The sequence below is a fragment of the Colias croceus genome, chromosome 17 (genome assembly GCF_905220415.1).
Source record: "Colias croceus chromosome 17, ilColCroc2.1".
Classification (NCBI taxonomy): Eukaryota; Metazoa; Arthropoda; class Insecta; order Lepidoptera; family Pieridae; genus Colias; species Colias croceus.
The window spans coordinates 4,057,903-4,075,879 of record NC_059553.1 but is presented as its reverse complement, the minus strand read 5'-3'; the positions used below and the strand labels follow the sequence as shown (position 1 = coordinate 4,075,879).

The 17,977-nt window shown below is 32.3% G+C and overlaps 3 protein-coding genes across 4 annotated transcripts in view; 1 reads left to right on the top strand and 2 right to left on the bottom strand.

Moving 5' to 3' along the window:
* The window catches only part of LOC123698986 (semaphorin-1A), a 234,839-nt gene that overhangs the window by 118,537 nt on the left and 98,325 nt on the right, over positions 1-17,977 (top strand). The gene's annotated exons all lie outside the window — the stretch shown is intronic.
* Positions 9,068-9,998, bottom strand: LOC123699257 (cilia- and flagella-associated protein 20-like). The gene has a single exon (XM_045646176.1). The coding sequence runs from the start codon at positions 9,977-9,979 to the stop codon at positions 9,068-9,070; it is 912 nt and encodes a 303-aa protein (XP_045502132.1). The 5' UTR covers positions 9,980-9,998.
* LOC123699032 (cilia- and flagella-associated protein 20-like) lies at positions 10,761-11,771 on the bottom strand. Its single transcript, XM_045645888.1, has one exon. The coding sequence runs from the start codon at positions 11,769-11,771 to the stop codon at positions 10,761-10,763; it is 1,011 nt and encodes a 336-aa protein (XP_045501844.1).

Genomic DNA, 17,977 nt, shown 5'->3' with positions numbered 1-17,977 from the left:
TTAAGCATACAAAGGGACATAGGGACAGAAAAAGCGACTTTGTTTTATACTATGTAGTGATACCAGTGTTCAGATTACAAGAGTTTCTAATTAATTAAATAATATCAAACGCGAATAACTTTCATCATTTGAACTAATCTGTGATTCAAATAATTAGTATAGTTTCAGATTTACTTTAAGACATTAATATAATTAATAAATCGCATTTTAACACAAAAACGTTAGTATGAAGTGAAATTCGAGTAAGGGAGAAAGTTCTGAGGAAATTTGTTGTGCGTTGATTCAGTTAATGTTGCTAACTTTTAATTGGTTTAATATTTTGCCCTTTCTAATCGCGATGTAGGTATAAAGAGTTAACTTTTTCAATTATCGTCAAGTGAACTTGATTCACTGAGATTAACGGCTCGTCTTTATTTTTGATCTTTTAATTAATATTCAATGTTTACAGTAACAGATGATTTGTATTCTTTTAAAGCTCCCTTTGAAAATTCCCGACTTTTTTTTCTAGCTGTTTAGTTCCTTGAACACTGTTTTACTACAACAAAATTACATCTTAATTTTGACCAATAGTTAAAAATATTTTTTCCAAAATAATGCAATATAAAAAAACCTGTTATATTCCGACATAGTGGTTAAAAAAGGTCATGTTTTGTGTTAACGAAATGCACTATTTTCAGTCACGCTTATCTCACGTACTGATTAAAGGAGTGGAGATCTAGTGGCGCCCTCTTGTAAATTAAACCGTAATTAGTCAGGGTCCGTGACCAAGTGATTTATACGTGTTTTTACGGTAAATACTCTGCACTAATGTTAACGCAGTGACCCTTATAATAACTTTAATTGCAATAGTTGCCGCAATTTCATTTGGGATACGCATAAAGGTATATATACATATAATACGCTTTGAAAGGTAAACATTGTAATTAACACACGAAATCGGTTTAAAGAACTTTATTTATCTCATAAACAAGAACAATAAAATATGATCTTTTACAAATATGAGAAATAAAAATTTTGCAGTTAGTATAAACACAATCAGCTATCGAGATTAGTTAAGTATGTCTTTAATTTATAAAAAAAAAAAAATGTTAAAAGCTAAATAATACATAACTAAATGGTGTTGAGCAAACTTATAATCTTTATTATGTTGTAGCATGATGGTCTAAAATAGTATATCATTCAAATGTTATACATTTTCAGAGCTCAATTATAGGAATATTTGTGGATGATTTTCTTTTTAATTTTTACTACGTCTGACCACAAGTGACAAAGATTTTTTTCATGATTTTTAACAAAAAGTTGTTTATGTAATTATAAACAGTCACTATGTAGTTATAAGCATATTTTATAGAATGGTCTATAAATAAATTAATATTAATATATTTTTAAATCTCTTTCACGATTTGCTGAATGCGCTATCATCGATGACTCTATAATTAGTATAAAGATATCTAGTCACTGAGATTAGACACGATAGCATAGCGAGCAGCAACCTTTATTATAAAGAGAAGATAAGTATTTTATTATAATATTTTTTGAGTATTATTAGAATTATTTTACAGTACCACTGGAATCTGGTTATTTAATTCTTAATTTCATTTAATTTTAACTCATTGTGTTTGATGCTTACATTTTGTTCAGCAGGTGAGGTATTGAAGTAAAAAGTCCTTTTTAATATAAAATCCTATGCCTATGTCCTGCAGTGGACGTCCTAAAAGGCTGGAACGGAACGGAATATAAATCCTCACTAGCACAAAATAAAATAGAAATTCAAAGATCGTTCATTAAAGCATTATTTGTCTCAATTATACCAGCCACAGACTAAATAATTAGTGTGAATGTAGCGAACGTGCTTGGTGGAAAGCCAAGTTATTTTTCTACGCCCATCAGAATATACGATGGATTTGCTGAAATAGCATTTTAATTGTTTTTCAGGTGCTGTTGCATGAAATAACAATTTAAACAGAAATCTTGACAGCGGTGAAATTGTGGGTGAAATCGTACTATATATTTCGCATTCGAACAAATTATTGGTAAAATAAAATAATAAATAAAATAATAAAATAAAGTTTATTTGACTCAGAAACACAAACACATGGAATACACAGATCTAATTTGCAGGTACATACATTTTGTTACAACCAGAGTTTAAACAATGACCCCTATGCTAGGTTAAACCTGTGTTATAGGGGTCATTCATACATATTACAGTATTATATTTATATGTACATTACAATATTCATGGTATACATAAGTTCAGGTGAAAGTATTACAAAAAAAAAGGAAAAAACAGCAACATTTTTAGATAAAATTATAGTTTTTGATTAATTAATGTGTGCGCGTGTGTGCATGTGTGTGAATGTGTAGATGTGTGTATGGATATGTGTATGTTATATATTTATTGTGCTGTGAAGGAGATTCTCAGAGTCGTCATAGTTGAGCGTTAGAAGAAATTCTTTTAGTTTACGTTTACATTGGTAGTTATTAAGGGCGAGTAAATTTAATTTTTTATCAAGAGTGTTGTATATTTCTGTGCTTAAGTAAGTATAGAAATTTTTTGCAAATATGAAAAAAATAAAAACCGATAAAGTGTATTAAAAAAAACCGATATAGTGTTAAAAATGTGTTAAAAAAAATGTGTGTTAAAAATGAAAACCGATAAAGTGTATTAAGTAGTAGTGTTTATATAATAATTCTTCACTTTATTGTTTTATATTTTTATTTTTTGATGCACAGAAAAATTAAAACAAATATCGACCAATTAACATTTCCAAAGCTGTAAACCTTTATGCATTTTCTATTTGTATAAAAAATGATTGCAATTTAGTGAAACGTCAACGGGCCATTAACCCCGCTTGCGAATGAGCGATCGGAGCCGACGTGGCTCAAACAGAGCGATTCAGTCGCGAAATTAAACTGTCAGACGCCTGTTGTTTGCTCACTTGTTTAATATTATTAACTTGGCTGTTTTGCTGTCTTGTTTTGAATATGACAATACGCGATTTTTTTTATCTATTGATTTCAGTATTAAATTATTACCAGTGGTTTAATTTTTATGTGTATTTAGATAATTTATGGTACCTTCTTGTAAAGTTAAAATTACACTTTTTTATGCATAGTCTTATAGATCTAAAGAGTCCTAATTAACTAATATGATAATTACATACTAGGAAATTGAATCTAATAATTTATTTGTAAGAGAAGTGCACAAATCTCTTAAATAACTGGTCGAACCGCAACCGAAACAGCCGAGAGAAGCTAAAGAGAAAAGAGGACCTAACAAATGAATTGCAAATTTTAGTGTATTTTATTGTTTGTTAACCCATATTTGGGGCAAGTGAACAAGTATATGAGAACAGGGGTTTATAAAGCGATACCATCTCGGGGTGTCCATGAATATTCATCCGTGCACCTCGCTCTTGTATTTTTAAGGTGACATGTTGTGTCAAAGAAAATGTCGCCGTAATTTTTTGCAGGGCATAATTAACAGGATTACGATATATTTTCCCGTATTCTTGTTCCTGTAGTATATTTCCTGTAGCTTGCAGTTTCTATCTTTGTAAATATAACTACAATTTTAAATGTAATTTAAGTTTTATTGTTTTCGTTTTCTATTTCAAAGGTCTCAAGTTTCTGAGCTCGAGTTACATAAATCAAACATCAGAACCGTTGAATAATGAGGGATCTTTCATAGAATTCGGAAACAGTACTCGTGTCCATTAACTGTTATTTTACTTTGAAATGTTCGACTTTTTAAATGTTTGTTACAGACAAGTGTTTGTGAAAAATAACAGTAAATAAGTTCACTATTATTTAAATCTAATGTAACTTATACAAATTAGCTCTGATCTTTGTAATGTTAAGTATGTAGGTATATTATAATGCGCTACATTATATTATTACAATATATACCATTAAATTTAAAATACAATTAACGAGATATACATAAATAAAAGTAAATTATAATTAAAAAAACAATATCTATCATATTTTTCATAGTTTAGCAAGTTGGTCAGATGAAATTACGCCTTAGCCCAGTTTCAGATGAAAGGCATTCTCCCCACGTGTCTGCGAAATAAAAATGGCGTCGTCATGGCGGACACAAAACAGACCTATGCAGTTTCTTATTACTCATACTCCCATTTAGTAAATTGTGCTCTTGTTGTTGTTAATTTGACGTGTAAGTTGTTTCGTAATTAAATTTCCCGGACATATCTACGTTAGTGGTTAAAAGAAAGACGTTTTTTATATTTTGTTGTCATGCTATTATCCAGTTGTGCAGTATAATAGAGAGAAATAGTGACATAACATTATGAGGAAGATAATATGATATTTGTAACATTAGCAATTAGAAATAACCATAGGAAATAACACATTTAAAATGTTACACGAACCAAGTGAAAACATACTTTCAGAACCTAGTTTGTAGGTACCTAGTTTATTTTAACAACAAAACATTTTTTTTACTTTTTAAGATATGTAGTTACTTCATTTCATATTAGCGTTATTGCACTTCGTAAAATAAGTACAAAGGTAGAAACTGTAGATCAATAAACCTATCATATTAAGTATTCCATCTTGATACTCTTTTCAAGCCACACATTTTCTTGTATAGTCAGCGAATGTCATGAAAAGCTGAATATCATTAAATGTACATCTCTATCCCAAACCCATCGTTTAACCTTGTCCAATATCCATTCAGAATATTGGATAAGGAAGATACAACATACGTAACATAAAACACGCATAGAGCAGAGACTATTAAAAAAAATCTTTGCATTGTCTATGGTTTGTTCATACTCTGTGCAGTTTAATCATAGGTAGAGTTATAGAAGGTTTGTCTGTGGTCAGTAAATAACCGATAGGCTATCGTTGTACGCCAGCGTCGCTGGGAACGCTTAAAATACGGCAGCTCTGGGCGCGTAAAAATGACCCGTTTTATGTACCGTGAAGATAGTGTGTTGTTTATATCCTCTTGGATGAGAATTCACGTTGTATTTCATCATTTATAAGTAGCCAACCAAACAAGTGGAACTTTCGGATAGATGATCAATGCAAAATTATATATCTGGAGTTAAAACTTAAGATCGATTATACAAAAAACGAGAGCAGACATTTTTTTTTACATAACTATCATCTTCATAACATCTACTAAGAATACAACACATTGCTAAATCTTATTGAAATAATTTACAAAAACAAAGTCGCGTATATTCATAAGTGTAGCTTAAAAAGCTTTCATTGTTTTATTGCACCAATAAAAGGCTACCCTTAATTGATTTCGTCCGTTTTAAAGGACATAGTATTTAAGAAATACACACCAATACATATAGAGCTAGATAATGTTATGATAATAATTGATATTCAATGTTCCTCTAAACTTTTCAATAGTAATTATTAATTCTATACGTGTAAAAAGTCATTGACTTTGATCCACTTTTGTTAAAACAGTTTTCCTCATCCTTTAAGAAACTATACAGTTGGAGCTTCGTAATTGAATCTGCATCCACAAGCACGCCACGGCTCCTTTAATTTGGGTAAGTGTTGCGGTACAGTCAGCATATAAATCTTATAAATCTCTTTAAACTTGGGAATATTTTGTGTGGTCTGCAGTTTCAATTTAGTGCTCTAAATTACTGCAAACTAAAGAGCTTTATCATCCGCTCGTATCTCATTTTGTTAATACAAATTGTGATATAGAGTTGGAGTTTAGTATAACTGTAATTTGTACAATAATTAAATATATTGATTTTTAAATATATGATGTTATTTTGTCCATATTATTGACTAATTTTAAAACTAGTAAGTAAATACCTACTCAAAAAATGTAGAGACAAACAGTCAATTTATTTAAAATTCATCATCAATGATTTATACATCGAGTACAAACTTAAAACAATATGATACGTACTTTATCAGCTACTTATAGTGCTACATTACAAAAGTCTCTCGGCGGCATTTTATAATCAATATAATAAATAATATTAAACGAAATTGTTTTTGTTATCTGTACCAAATTTCGGACGCGAGGCACGTCCAGCGTGGACCTGCTTCAGATAGATTATACTGCCTTTGTCGTAAATTTTACAACTTTAAAAATTAGCCGTGCAAAACCCGGTATGGGCCTGAATTCGCTTTTCTGTTGTGATAAATTAGAAATAGCTTCTGCTATAATATTGCGATAATTAATCACACAAATTTGATTTCCAGAGCAGTGACATATAACGATTAATTTGAAATTAGCAATTGCGTAATTGCACATTTTGGTTGCATGTGATATTATTCATTTATGAATATGTACTTAAAATGGCTTCCTTCGCTTCCACTGCGATTTACGAGTGTAGAGCAGGATACGTTCTAGCGTAGTGTATAAATAAATTAACATCGTAATGTTTGTGGAAATGACTTAAAAGTCATGTGTTTTAAAGTGCTCTACAATACATATTATAAAACAGAGTTAGGGAACTTTCGAAGAGGCGTTTTTGAGAACAACATTACTCACAAAAAAACCTCTCTTATACGTATATTCCAATTAATTTAATATCACACTTCTCTTATTCTTCGATCTTACAAATTCACTAAAAAATCACAATGATTATTGATATAATTTATTACCGCCAATATCATAAAGATTTAATAAAAGGGCATCACAAACTAATTTAAAGTTTAGTCATGACTTATAAAGTACTATATTATCGACTGTATTTTTTGCAAAACAATACGCTTTTCATAGCATAGTCTTGGTTACTCTTTCGGTTGAATAAGGTCAATTTTGAAGTTTAATAACAAGGGAGCAGTAAATTAAAGATTTAATATTACAGGAAGGCAACAGCGAGAAACGCGGTACATCTCTGCGTAGTGGTTTAAGTTTAAACTGAATCTACTGATTATTACTTGCTTTTTTACCATTATTAATAAAGAGGATGATTTTTTACATGTTTTTTTAAGTATAATTTTTTACTTACATAAAATTATACCTAATTAAATTGAAGATATTAAATCTGTTTAATTATTATCAATAAGAAAAAAAAATAACCAAAAGAATACGATTATAAAGCGTAAGGTAAGTACTTGGAATATCATGTATAGGTAGGTACGCTATATTTCTGAAATCATAAATGACAGAATCACTGTTCTTTTCAACATCTGTGTCTTCATTCAACATATTCCATGTAACAAAGATGTTCACAGCATCTATCTCATTCACTATAAACTATTGACTGTCTTTATTGGATAACGTTTCCAATACATAAATCGTCTTCTAACCGCTTGTTACTTAATCCCCGCTCTGAAATACATAGCTGGTTATTTATAGAACACTGCACTAACTTATTACTGGCAATGCTGAGGGAATATGCCGTATGCGGTTTGGATGATAATCGTTACTAATATTTTGTCTGGCTTTATGAAAAGGATAAGCAAGACCAATCATAAGAGATTTAAAGTGAATTTAATGTTTAATTTTATAGCATTCAAATGCTTCAATTTTTTTTTTAAGAAAATATCGATCACGAATCAAGATTCGAACCCGCGTCTTTTTGTTAAAGTTATGATTCCTACTGTAAAGCGTATGTATGTAATATTTGAATAGGCTTGCAAAATTCTCTGACCTAATTTAGGTTAAAATGGTTTAGATATCATAAAGTTTGTCATCTGAGTATCATATGAGTCCATGCAGGGTGAAATTACCGACAAATTTTGTGATATACATTGTTCTGTGTACATAAACAATACCTATTGCAAAACATGATATTATTATTATTAATTAAATTTTTGTGGCTAGATGTTTTAGCAAAGTGCATTTACAGCATAGTATCTCGAACACATTGCGATTGCAAATAATATTAGTGTTGTATATCTTATGGAAGATTATCATTAGTAACACTGGTAAATATCTTGTGTTTACTTTGAGACTTACAGATAATATAACTATAAGATTACGCTATTCTTTGAAAAAAACTTCATACAGAATTTCTTTGAACAAACAGAACCCAATTTATGATATTAAAGGTAGCTTTACCCACTGCCTTTCATCATAGTTGTGTAGTTTCTTAAAACATTCATTATAAGTAAATGCTACGAAGGTAAAAGGCATCGAGTTTTAGATATTTGTTTACATATTTAAAGAAATCCCTTACTTATTCAGCGTAATAAAAGAGGATTCTGGGGTCGAGATTTTCGGTACCAATTCTCTTGGCATCAATATTTTTATTCAATTCGGAGAGCAATATTCCCGAATTCAATGCAAGATGGTGTTTTTATTACGCTATAATATTAGTGAGGTTTTTATTATCCGTATCTCGTAAACAATTGTTTATAAATTTATGAGTGGGTTCTTAACTTTTTATTTCGTTTCAGGTAAGATTTCGAGGAAACGATTGGAGAGCCTGGTATGAATAATAATAAGTAGGTATCATAAATAAGGCGTAATGAATCCAATTATTTATATATTTATTTATAAGTATGTATTAAAATAAATTGAATGCAAAAACGCTTATTACTATTCCCAGGCTTACAAGTGCTCGTGAATAAGGCATTATAAAACAATAAATAAATTAATTAATGGTGAACTTACAGCCAATTAATTGTTATTGCTCATGTTCTCCAATTCCTAAATAACTGATCACTCCCCTTGATTTCCGCAATACTGTCAGCGGAAATAAACTATAAGTCCTCGGTAATAAATCTTTGTATTCATACGAACCGTTCGTTTGAAAGGCAGAATTCCTGAATAATGGGCGGAATTTCGCGTCATGGACTAAAGCGTAAACTATAATAGGAACAGCAATAACCGACGGCGTAGTAATTTTATTACTAAGACTGTTATATCACGCGCCATGAGTAAATAACTGAGAACTCTATTCAATTATTGCAATGGCCTTTTAGAATCACTCAATGTGTTTATGAGCGTAATTTATGTTATTGAACTAACACTTTAATCATATTTTGTGTGAGAGATGAAGTAAAATCGCCATAAGGGAAAGGTAAAATATATTTAATTATCGATACAAACTCGTTAACAAACAAATTAAATAAGAAAGTAAACATACAATATAAAACTACTTTATTACTCTGCTGGCGGTTCGGCCGGGGCTTCTTCGGCAGGTGGCTCTGCCGGGGCTTCCTCAGGCTCTTCCTTCACTGCTTCTATATCACCCTCCGTGGGAGCGCCCTCACTTGCTGCCTCCGTTGGTGTTTCAGGTGGAGGAGGAGTCTCAGCCGGCTGTTCTTTTTCCATTACCTCCGGTTCAGATACAGGTGTCATTGGCGTGGGGCTAGGTGGTTCTTCTTTAGGAGTCTCAGCCACAGAGACCGGCGGCTGTATTTCTTCCACCGGTGGGGGTGGTGGTGGGATAGGCGCAACTTTCGCGTGAGGCACCTCCTCCTTCTTCACAACCTTCCCCTTCTTTTGCTTACGTTCCAATGGCAGATATAATTTATAATCCTGTGGCAATTCTTCCTCCGAGAACAATCTCTCGCTAAAATAAATCCTCCTCAAACGAGCGTTTGCATGAATTTGCACGCGTAGGGTTTCAATAAACTGTGTCCCATATGCGCGCCTTGTGAAATCAGCCAAATTGAACTGAATCTGATTCCATCCTCCCGACAAACCGATCGGCATGCTCGTACAGAAAGGTTTGATTTTCGTCGTTGATTGAAAGTTTGAAATTCTAAAGCGTCTCCTCAAATTCTTGTCATCGAGAATGGTGATTTCGAATGAAAAGTATCGCTTCAAGTTTTTTACTATCATGACGAGAAAGGGTAATTTAATACCCAACACTTGATTTCGCTTCGGACAGGTAATGAATGTGGTTGCAACATTTGTACTCACAATTTCTAGAACTATGGAGTTAACTTCCGCGTCGGTTAATCGCTTTATGTGGCCATTTTGAACTTCCATATCCCATATTGCTAACGGGTTTGAACCGCAACTGTAAAATATTGATAGTAAGCCACTTTGATATGTATTTTTAAACATTGTGCAACATTTATTTTGACAATCGTGTAGTGGTCGACACTTTTATGACACAAAATATTGGTTGACACTGGTTGACACTATGATTATGGACCTTTACTTGGAGGATTTATATAAATATGACGATGACGCAGGTACATAATCGACCTTAGTGTATTTAGTGTATGTACCACAGTATGTCTACGTAATATTTATTTGCAATATTTCTTATCCAGGGAAAAACTATTTATTCCTATATTTATATGATTAGTCAAAAAGATCCTTTGAAATTTGATAATTATTCGGCCAATAAATGCTTATAAACTAATCAGCCAATATCGAGTATACGCGGGCTGTACGTGAATAGCCATTGTTACTCGTATAGGAAAACCTAGTGAAAGTTTGGAAACAGATATCCCAATATTTATTATACTCACCTGATGTCCATTTCTCAAATAAAGTGTAATGATACAATATAATATCTCCTTTAAAATATGACCCATTTTATTTTAGCAAGAAATCAGTTTAATTGGATATAAAAGTCTAATAAAGTAGGTAAACAAAAAAAGAGAAATTTAATTTAAATTTTAATCAAAGTCACGCTATAATTAAATTAAGTTAACAGGTTCAATTACAATTAACATATTATACTTTATAACTACGAGATAAGTAATTAATTCAAAGGATAAAATCTTATTAAAACTTATTGTGTTCTATTAATTATAAAAATAATTATGTTATATATCTCGTTGGTTATGGACTGTAGTAGGAACATAATTCACATAACTGACTGATTCCTTTATTATTATTCTGGTGTAGTTTCAGTAACTGGAGGTTCTCCTTCTGGTTGAACCGTGTCATTTTCTTTAGGCTCTTGTTCTGGGGCAGGAGTTTCTGCTGGTTCCTGCTCTTCAATCGCCTCCGGTGTGACTGCAGATTCTGTGTCTTCTTGTGGGATTGGCTCTGCAGCTTCTATTGGTTCTGTTATATTTTCTACCGCTTTATCTGAACCTACATCATCCTTTTCTTCTGTACCTTCAGGTCCTTTGATCACCTCTATAGTTTTAGATCCCCTTCGAGACTGCTGCGATGGCACTTTTTTAATGGATCGAACGGACGTTTTAGAGCCCCTTACATCTTCAGTTCTAGTTTCTATCTTAGTTGAAGATGCTGCAGATTTAATTGCCTGTTGTGACGTAGATTTTTTTGTATCTGCTTGTATTTGAGCTGGTTGTTTGCCCTTTGCCCCTTTTGAAACTAAGGGAAAAAATAGTTTATATTCGGCTGGTAATTCATCTTCAGGAATCAATCTTTCAGCAAAATATATCCGTCTTAAACGTATATTTGCGTTAATCTTTAATCTTTGCACTTCAACGTACTGCTTTTTGTACGCGCGCCGAGTGAATTCCGCCAGATTGAATTGTATTTGATTCCATCCATCAGAAAGACCGATTGGCATTACGGTGCACAAAGGCAATATTTGGGTGCTGCTTTGAAAATTCGATACGCGAAATCGCCGCCTAGTGCCCGTTTCATCGAGGATTGTTACTTCAAACGAAAAATATTTTTTCAAATTCTTCACTATCATCACCAAAAACGGCATTGTTATACCTAAAACCATATTGCCTTTTGGACAAGTGATGTAAGTTGTGCTAACATTACTTCCGCCTATTTCTAACACCATGGACTTAATATCTTGATCCAAAAACCTTGAGATATAGCCATCCTGCGTGAAGGTGTCCCATATCGCTAATGGTTTTGATCCTACGCTAAAAAACACGGTCAACATACCGCGCTGATACGCGTTTCTATACATTTTAAGTTATATTTATATTTAAGCTTCAATAGTTAATTATTAAAATCGTATTTTAATTTTTCTATAATATTTGACACTTCTCTGACAAACGCGCGAATATAGTTTATTTTAAATGACATTAAATAAAAGCTTAATCAATCAAAAAAGGTTATAAATGTGGTTATAAACCATTCTCAAAAAATATTTTCTGTTGAAACATTATGAATTGAATACCTAGTTTATGAAATATTATCTTCATTTCTAAAGTCGGAGTTTATGGCCGAACGCTCTTGAAAGCGACGCCGGCGGAAATTACTGCTTAGATGCTACCTTCACCATACCTATCTTTTATCATTTTCTAAATTGCGATCAATAAATTTCTTAAGTCGATACGTGCTTTTATAATGTGAAAAATACGATAAGTAGTTCAATTTGATTGCTCATAATTAATGAAGTAACTGTACCTTAGGCTCTTTCTATATTTACGTCACGCTCTGCAAATCCTATGTTACACAATGAACGTCAAAAATAAATGAGAATGTCAGAAGTAACAGAAAAACTCCCACTGAATAATGTAGAAATAAAACTTTTAAAAGAAAAGCTGGCTTTCGCTGTGATTTATCTTGCCATTTGTCATCCTCGACACTAGAAAAATATGTCACGCAAGGCCACAACCAACGTTCACACACAGCCTGTTACGAAAATAGCATTTTTGTCGTTTCTAAATCACGACTTTCCTCTGTCGCGCCCCAGAGACGAGCGCGCCAAAAAACTATGGCGGACAAAGAAAGAAATGGAATAGCGCCTTTTGACTGAAATGATAGGGCACTCTGCTTGTTTGACGCGTCCTCAGCTAATAACGTGATGCGTTACAGTCTGTGGATATACTTTTTGCCGCGCAAAAAAGCCCATTTGAGCTTTGTTTTGTTTGGGGGAGATTCCCTCTGCTATGGTACTTACAGTTAAGATATCAAGGCCATTCTTCAAAACTAATGTCATAGAAACATGTGCACGATAACAAAAAAAGTTAGCAATATAAAAATTTATTGCGAGTTTTGATAGTTCGGTCTGAAATAGTGAATGCTTTTTTATTTTAATATTCGAAGCAAAAAGCGGCAATACGATATGTATATTTTTAGCCAGCGACTTTCATTATTAAAGTTCAACTTTTCGAAAAAATAATATTAGGTATTCTGTTGATATTAACAGAGAAACAAGTAACAATGTCATTACAAAATAACAATCACACAAAAGTACATTATACGTTTAAATATACTACCTAAGTAATATAAAAAGTACGATGAGGTCACTGAAAACCTTTCCTGAAATTTTACAATTCGATTCAAAACCATGCAGAGACTACCTATAAGTAAACTATTGCTCATCCCAATCGCTAAAGCTAGAGAATTACCAACAAAAGTGCGTTCATTTGATGAGAAAAATTAGAAAGAGGAAAATCGTTTCAGCGGCTCGTATTTACAAAGCTCATTGCTGCGCCCAACGAAGCGTGGTCTGCATAATGTATCGATTCGGCTTTGTGTGCGTTATTTACAACCAGACTGTGTATTCATCCGGAAATTGGATTCGCAAAAGACACTGTATAAATAATCCATATTATCTTAATACGTCTCAGCGGGTCGCGATGGATGGCGATGCGCTTTCAATAAATATACATGAATAGACTTAGCATTTGCTGTTTCGAAGATATCTCGAATTTTCTGTGTAACATTTTCTTACCAATCGATAAATAATAGAAATTTTACTAAAGATCTAAATCAAAGATCAATTTTATCTCTCACAAAAGTTTCATGTAGGCAACATATTAAAATCTCAAAGTTTTCCTAATTCAGTAGTAACGAATGAGCAACAAACGAATCGAGGACATTGTATCGAAATTAATATCCCGGCCAGCGGACAATTTGTCCAGCTTGCTCCCGGAATGTGGATAATTAAACGGCCCGTGCCTCATACTGAACTAAAAATATTTGTCGAAAGAATCTCCTCACATGCCAACTACGTTACAGTGCAATTACGAAAACTACGGGCAAAAATTTTGACTCGAAATAAGTAAAAAGAAAGAAAGATCTTAATTACAATTTTACATTTATGCCGATATCAAATCTAAAACCTTTATTACTTTTCCATGCAAGTATGCAAGATGTAAGGCAATCCTGTAAAACTATTGATCCAAACAAAACCGCTTTTCTAACACGATCGTCTTATGTTCTCAGCATTAAACACCAATACAGAGGTTCTATGAACAGAATTTATACAAGCGTTATCAATTGCAATCAAACGTATCGCCTTTCAACAGAGCTCCACCACAGCCCTTATAACATGTACAAAGATTTCCGCACTCAATTCGCATAACACAGAAATAGAGACATTTATCTCTTGTTCCCTTTTAATCCGACGCTTCGTTGCTACTTCCATAAATCTAAGCATCGATTAGACGGACAGTGTTTGTCGACGGCGAATAAATTGCTATAACGGCGTGTCCCTGCTGAATCTATGTTAGGGTATTATGATGGAAAATGCGAAATAAGTCGGCCAATTTGCTCCGGGATCGATACAGCTTACAGCACCATCAGCTTGATAAAATAATTTATGAGCTCTAATATTCCGTTTAGCTGGCCAGCGCTTCAAAATTCAAAATGGAGAAGGAAACTATAACTCACTTGTGTTTAATACCGCTTTGTATATTTTAAAGTGGACTTAGTTAAATACGTCATTTGTTTATTTCGTGAAATGATGTTGAAACACAATAATTATGTTGGAAGTGAGGCATTTTAATTTTTAATACTACTCATTTTATTTAATTAGGGGTTCATTATTGGTCTTGCATTTGCAATATTATAAATACATGATTAACAAAGCAATCGTCGATAGATATTTTACAATTTATGTAACGGCAAGCCACGAGCAGCATACAAATGATTCGCACCCCAAAAGCTCTGTGTTTCTTCTATTTCAAAACAATTTTTCCGAACACATTTTGTGTTCCAAATCCGCATCGCATGACGTATTGTTTATTGTATTCCATGGAACTCTTTGAAATTCGCATGCATAAGGATATATTAAGTATTTCGTAGGTTAGTTTGGTTACGAGCCAGCTACAGCCGTAAATATCAGTCGTTGGAATGAACACAAAGGCTTAAAACTCATTCTGCCGCACACTGGAACAATATTTCAGCGCAGTTGCAAGATTTGCAAAGATACAAATATAATAAATACAAGTTTACCGGCTTTGTTTTGTTCTATAAGTGCCTTGTGACTGGCGCAGTCGCTTCTTGATACTAGAATATGATGTTGAACGGAATAAAGCGTTAAGTGTTGTTTTGTTCTTATTCTATCTATACTAATATTACAAAGCTGAAGAGTTTTTTTGTTTGTTTGTTTTAACGCGCTAATCTCAGAAACCACTGGTGCGATTAAAAAAATTATTTCAGTGTTAGATAGCCCATTTATCGAGGAAGGCTATATGCTATATATCATCACGCTAAGACCAACAGGAGCGGAGAAATGCCGGTGAAACCGCGGGGATCAGCTAGTTTTAAATAACATTCGAGTTCTGTCGCTATTGCCCTGTTGGAACAATAACAGCTTATTATCAATTTGTTTTAATATACAGCTGATTTGCAAATAGATTATGGTGAAATTTATAATTTTAATTCAAACACTACCTTTTTAGTATGAATTAGACTTTATGAACTTACATCAACACTTGTAGTTCTACAAATAAAATCAAAGTGAGTTTATTATAGTTTTTTTGTTTGTTACATATGTACTAAAAAGTTGAGTACTAAAAAGTTCCATTAAAAATTGAAACCCTTCTTCTAACCCTTAATTATTTTTATCCGCCTATGGGCTTTGCATTTAAAAGTTATTTGTTAGAACCGTATCGCTGTAAAAAGTTAATGATATGTGAATAACCGTAGGAAATCCTCTTGTAATTAGTAGAAAATTTAATGACTCGTGTAAGGCTGAGCTTTATCAAGAAGGGTCAGGATACGACTTAATTCTATCAATTTATAATGCGATCTCCCTTACTACAGAATGAGAATTCATATTATAAGAAATGTTTTATGTTTTTGTATAATAATTTATATAATGGGTAGTTTTTTTATATATAATATGAGGGGTAAAATTTAACAAAAAATATTTCCGTTTCATCAAATATTTAAATGATAAATTTAAAAAAACAAATAAGTATTATAATAACCCTTATATTATTAACCTGTAGTTTCAATATCATGCTGTTCCTATTCAACTTACGAACATTATAAAATTTTATCATCTAAACGTTTAAGTTATAACATTCCATTGCACACAACATTCAAAACGTAATCAAATAAAAACGTAATTGCGTCCTAAGAAGGCACTCGCAATCCGCAAAACGTCGTAAACACAAAAAGGCCCCGGAATTTTCATCCGGCAAATGCAATTTTCGACAATAAAGTGCATATGGTCCATTAGAGATAGTAAGTGGAGGCAGTAAACAGCCATGAAAGGGCTATTACAGCTTTACATTCACACTTAGCTTTATTGAAAATCTTCCCGCTTCAAACATTGTTTTTGAAGTTGAGAAAACAATTTTATCGTGAACTGCAGTTTAATACACACACAAGACACACACATTATGATTGTTATTTCCAATGCATGTGTTATATATATTTAAATCCAAAATACGCTATTTAACAAAACAAGTTTTGTCTTCCAGCTTGAAGAACTTCTGTTCATTCTATCACAGGGATTGTGTTCGCCCTGTACGTATGGGGCAGATGCGCTTATGTATTTTTCACTGATCGATTTTCTATAGCAAGTAGCCACAGAAGGGCCTATTTTCCTTATATCGAACCCTTAGTTGTGACGCCGACGTGCTTACTATCATCCCACATAATACGGTCAGAATTTTATGAGTATTCTCGTCACTTATCTAAAAAATAAATTAGCATTTGATTGGCTCAAAAGTTAACGATTTATCATTATTTATTAGTGAAACTTTATTTACTAGCTTCATCTTGCAACTCGTAGATATATGTATCTATCGTTTGCAACTTTTTAAAAACATACTATAATTTGTATGAGCGTCAATTTTAATACAGTTCTAATGTTACAGTTTTATTATAAGGACATAGAATAACCAAGATCCAAATAACTAATCACACAGACATCCATATAAATTGGTAGGATGATACTAATTCAAATATACATAGCTTCTGTAAACCATACCTTCCCCGTAGTGCTATCAAGATTCCTTATACAATATGTATACAAGGTAGCTCGCCATCGTTTCAAAGGAAATCCGTTCCGCCATTAAGAGCCGAAAGAAAAACATTTTATAAATATTAGAGGCGTTTCAAGTCTGAACTTAAAGGTATTAAATTGATTCAAAGTTCCCTTCGATTTTCGACACGTTTATCCGGGATAATCCATAGTATTGACCGCTTTCTTTATTTTCCATTAAATGTATAACAGACGCTATTTTTTGAGATTATTAAGAACAGGGAAGAATAGTGAACGTATTTTTATCTATTGAAAATGATTTCAGTTATATCAATGGCAATGTTTTGGTGTTTTGATATCATTGTAATAATTATATCAACTTCATTCAATGTAGACGTAAATAATTACATTCAAATAGTTTGTCTTAAAACAAACAATTATGTAAATTATACCTAATTAATTTATTTTTTGAGTGACACACGTCACTTTTTACAACAACATTAGGTAATTAAATGAATTTAACCAATAAGGTAATTAAAATAAACACTATTATATTAAATCAAGAAGCTTATATTATTAACTAAATTGAGTAATAAATGAAACAAATAAAAAGGTTTATTAAAAGAAATGTAATAAACGCTGACTTCAAATATAATGAGGTACATAAGAGTAACGTGTAAAGATATCTATCTATAATATAATAAATGTAAAAGCTAGGAAATAAATGTTATTATATTCCAATTGACAAGATGAAATAAAAGACAGAGCTTGACAAACTCCCAGATATTTTATATTATCCAAAATTAGTAAGCCACGTGCGACAGATCATAAGAAGCATTGCAAATCCAAATGACTCACAAAGAATACAGGAAAAAACACAAATCGGGAAGCGAAAGAAACGTAGCACAATTCCGTTTCTGAAATAAAAATAATTTTCCTTAAACATAAATGATTCTCGAAAAATGAGGCTCGATAAGATACGGTGGAAGGCCGGGACGGTC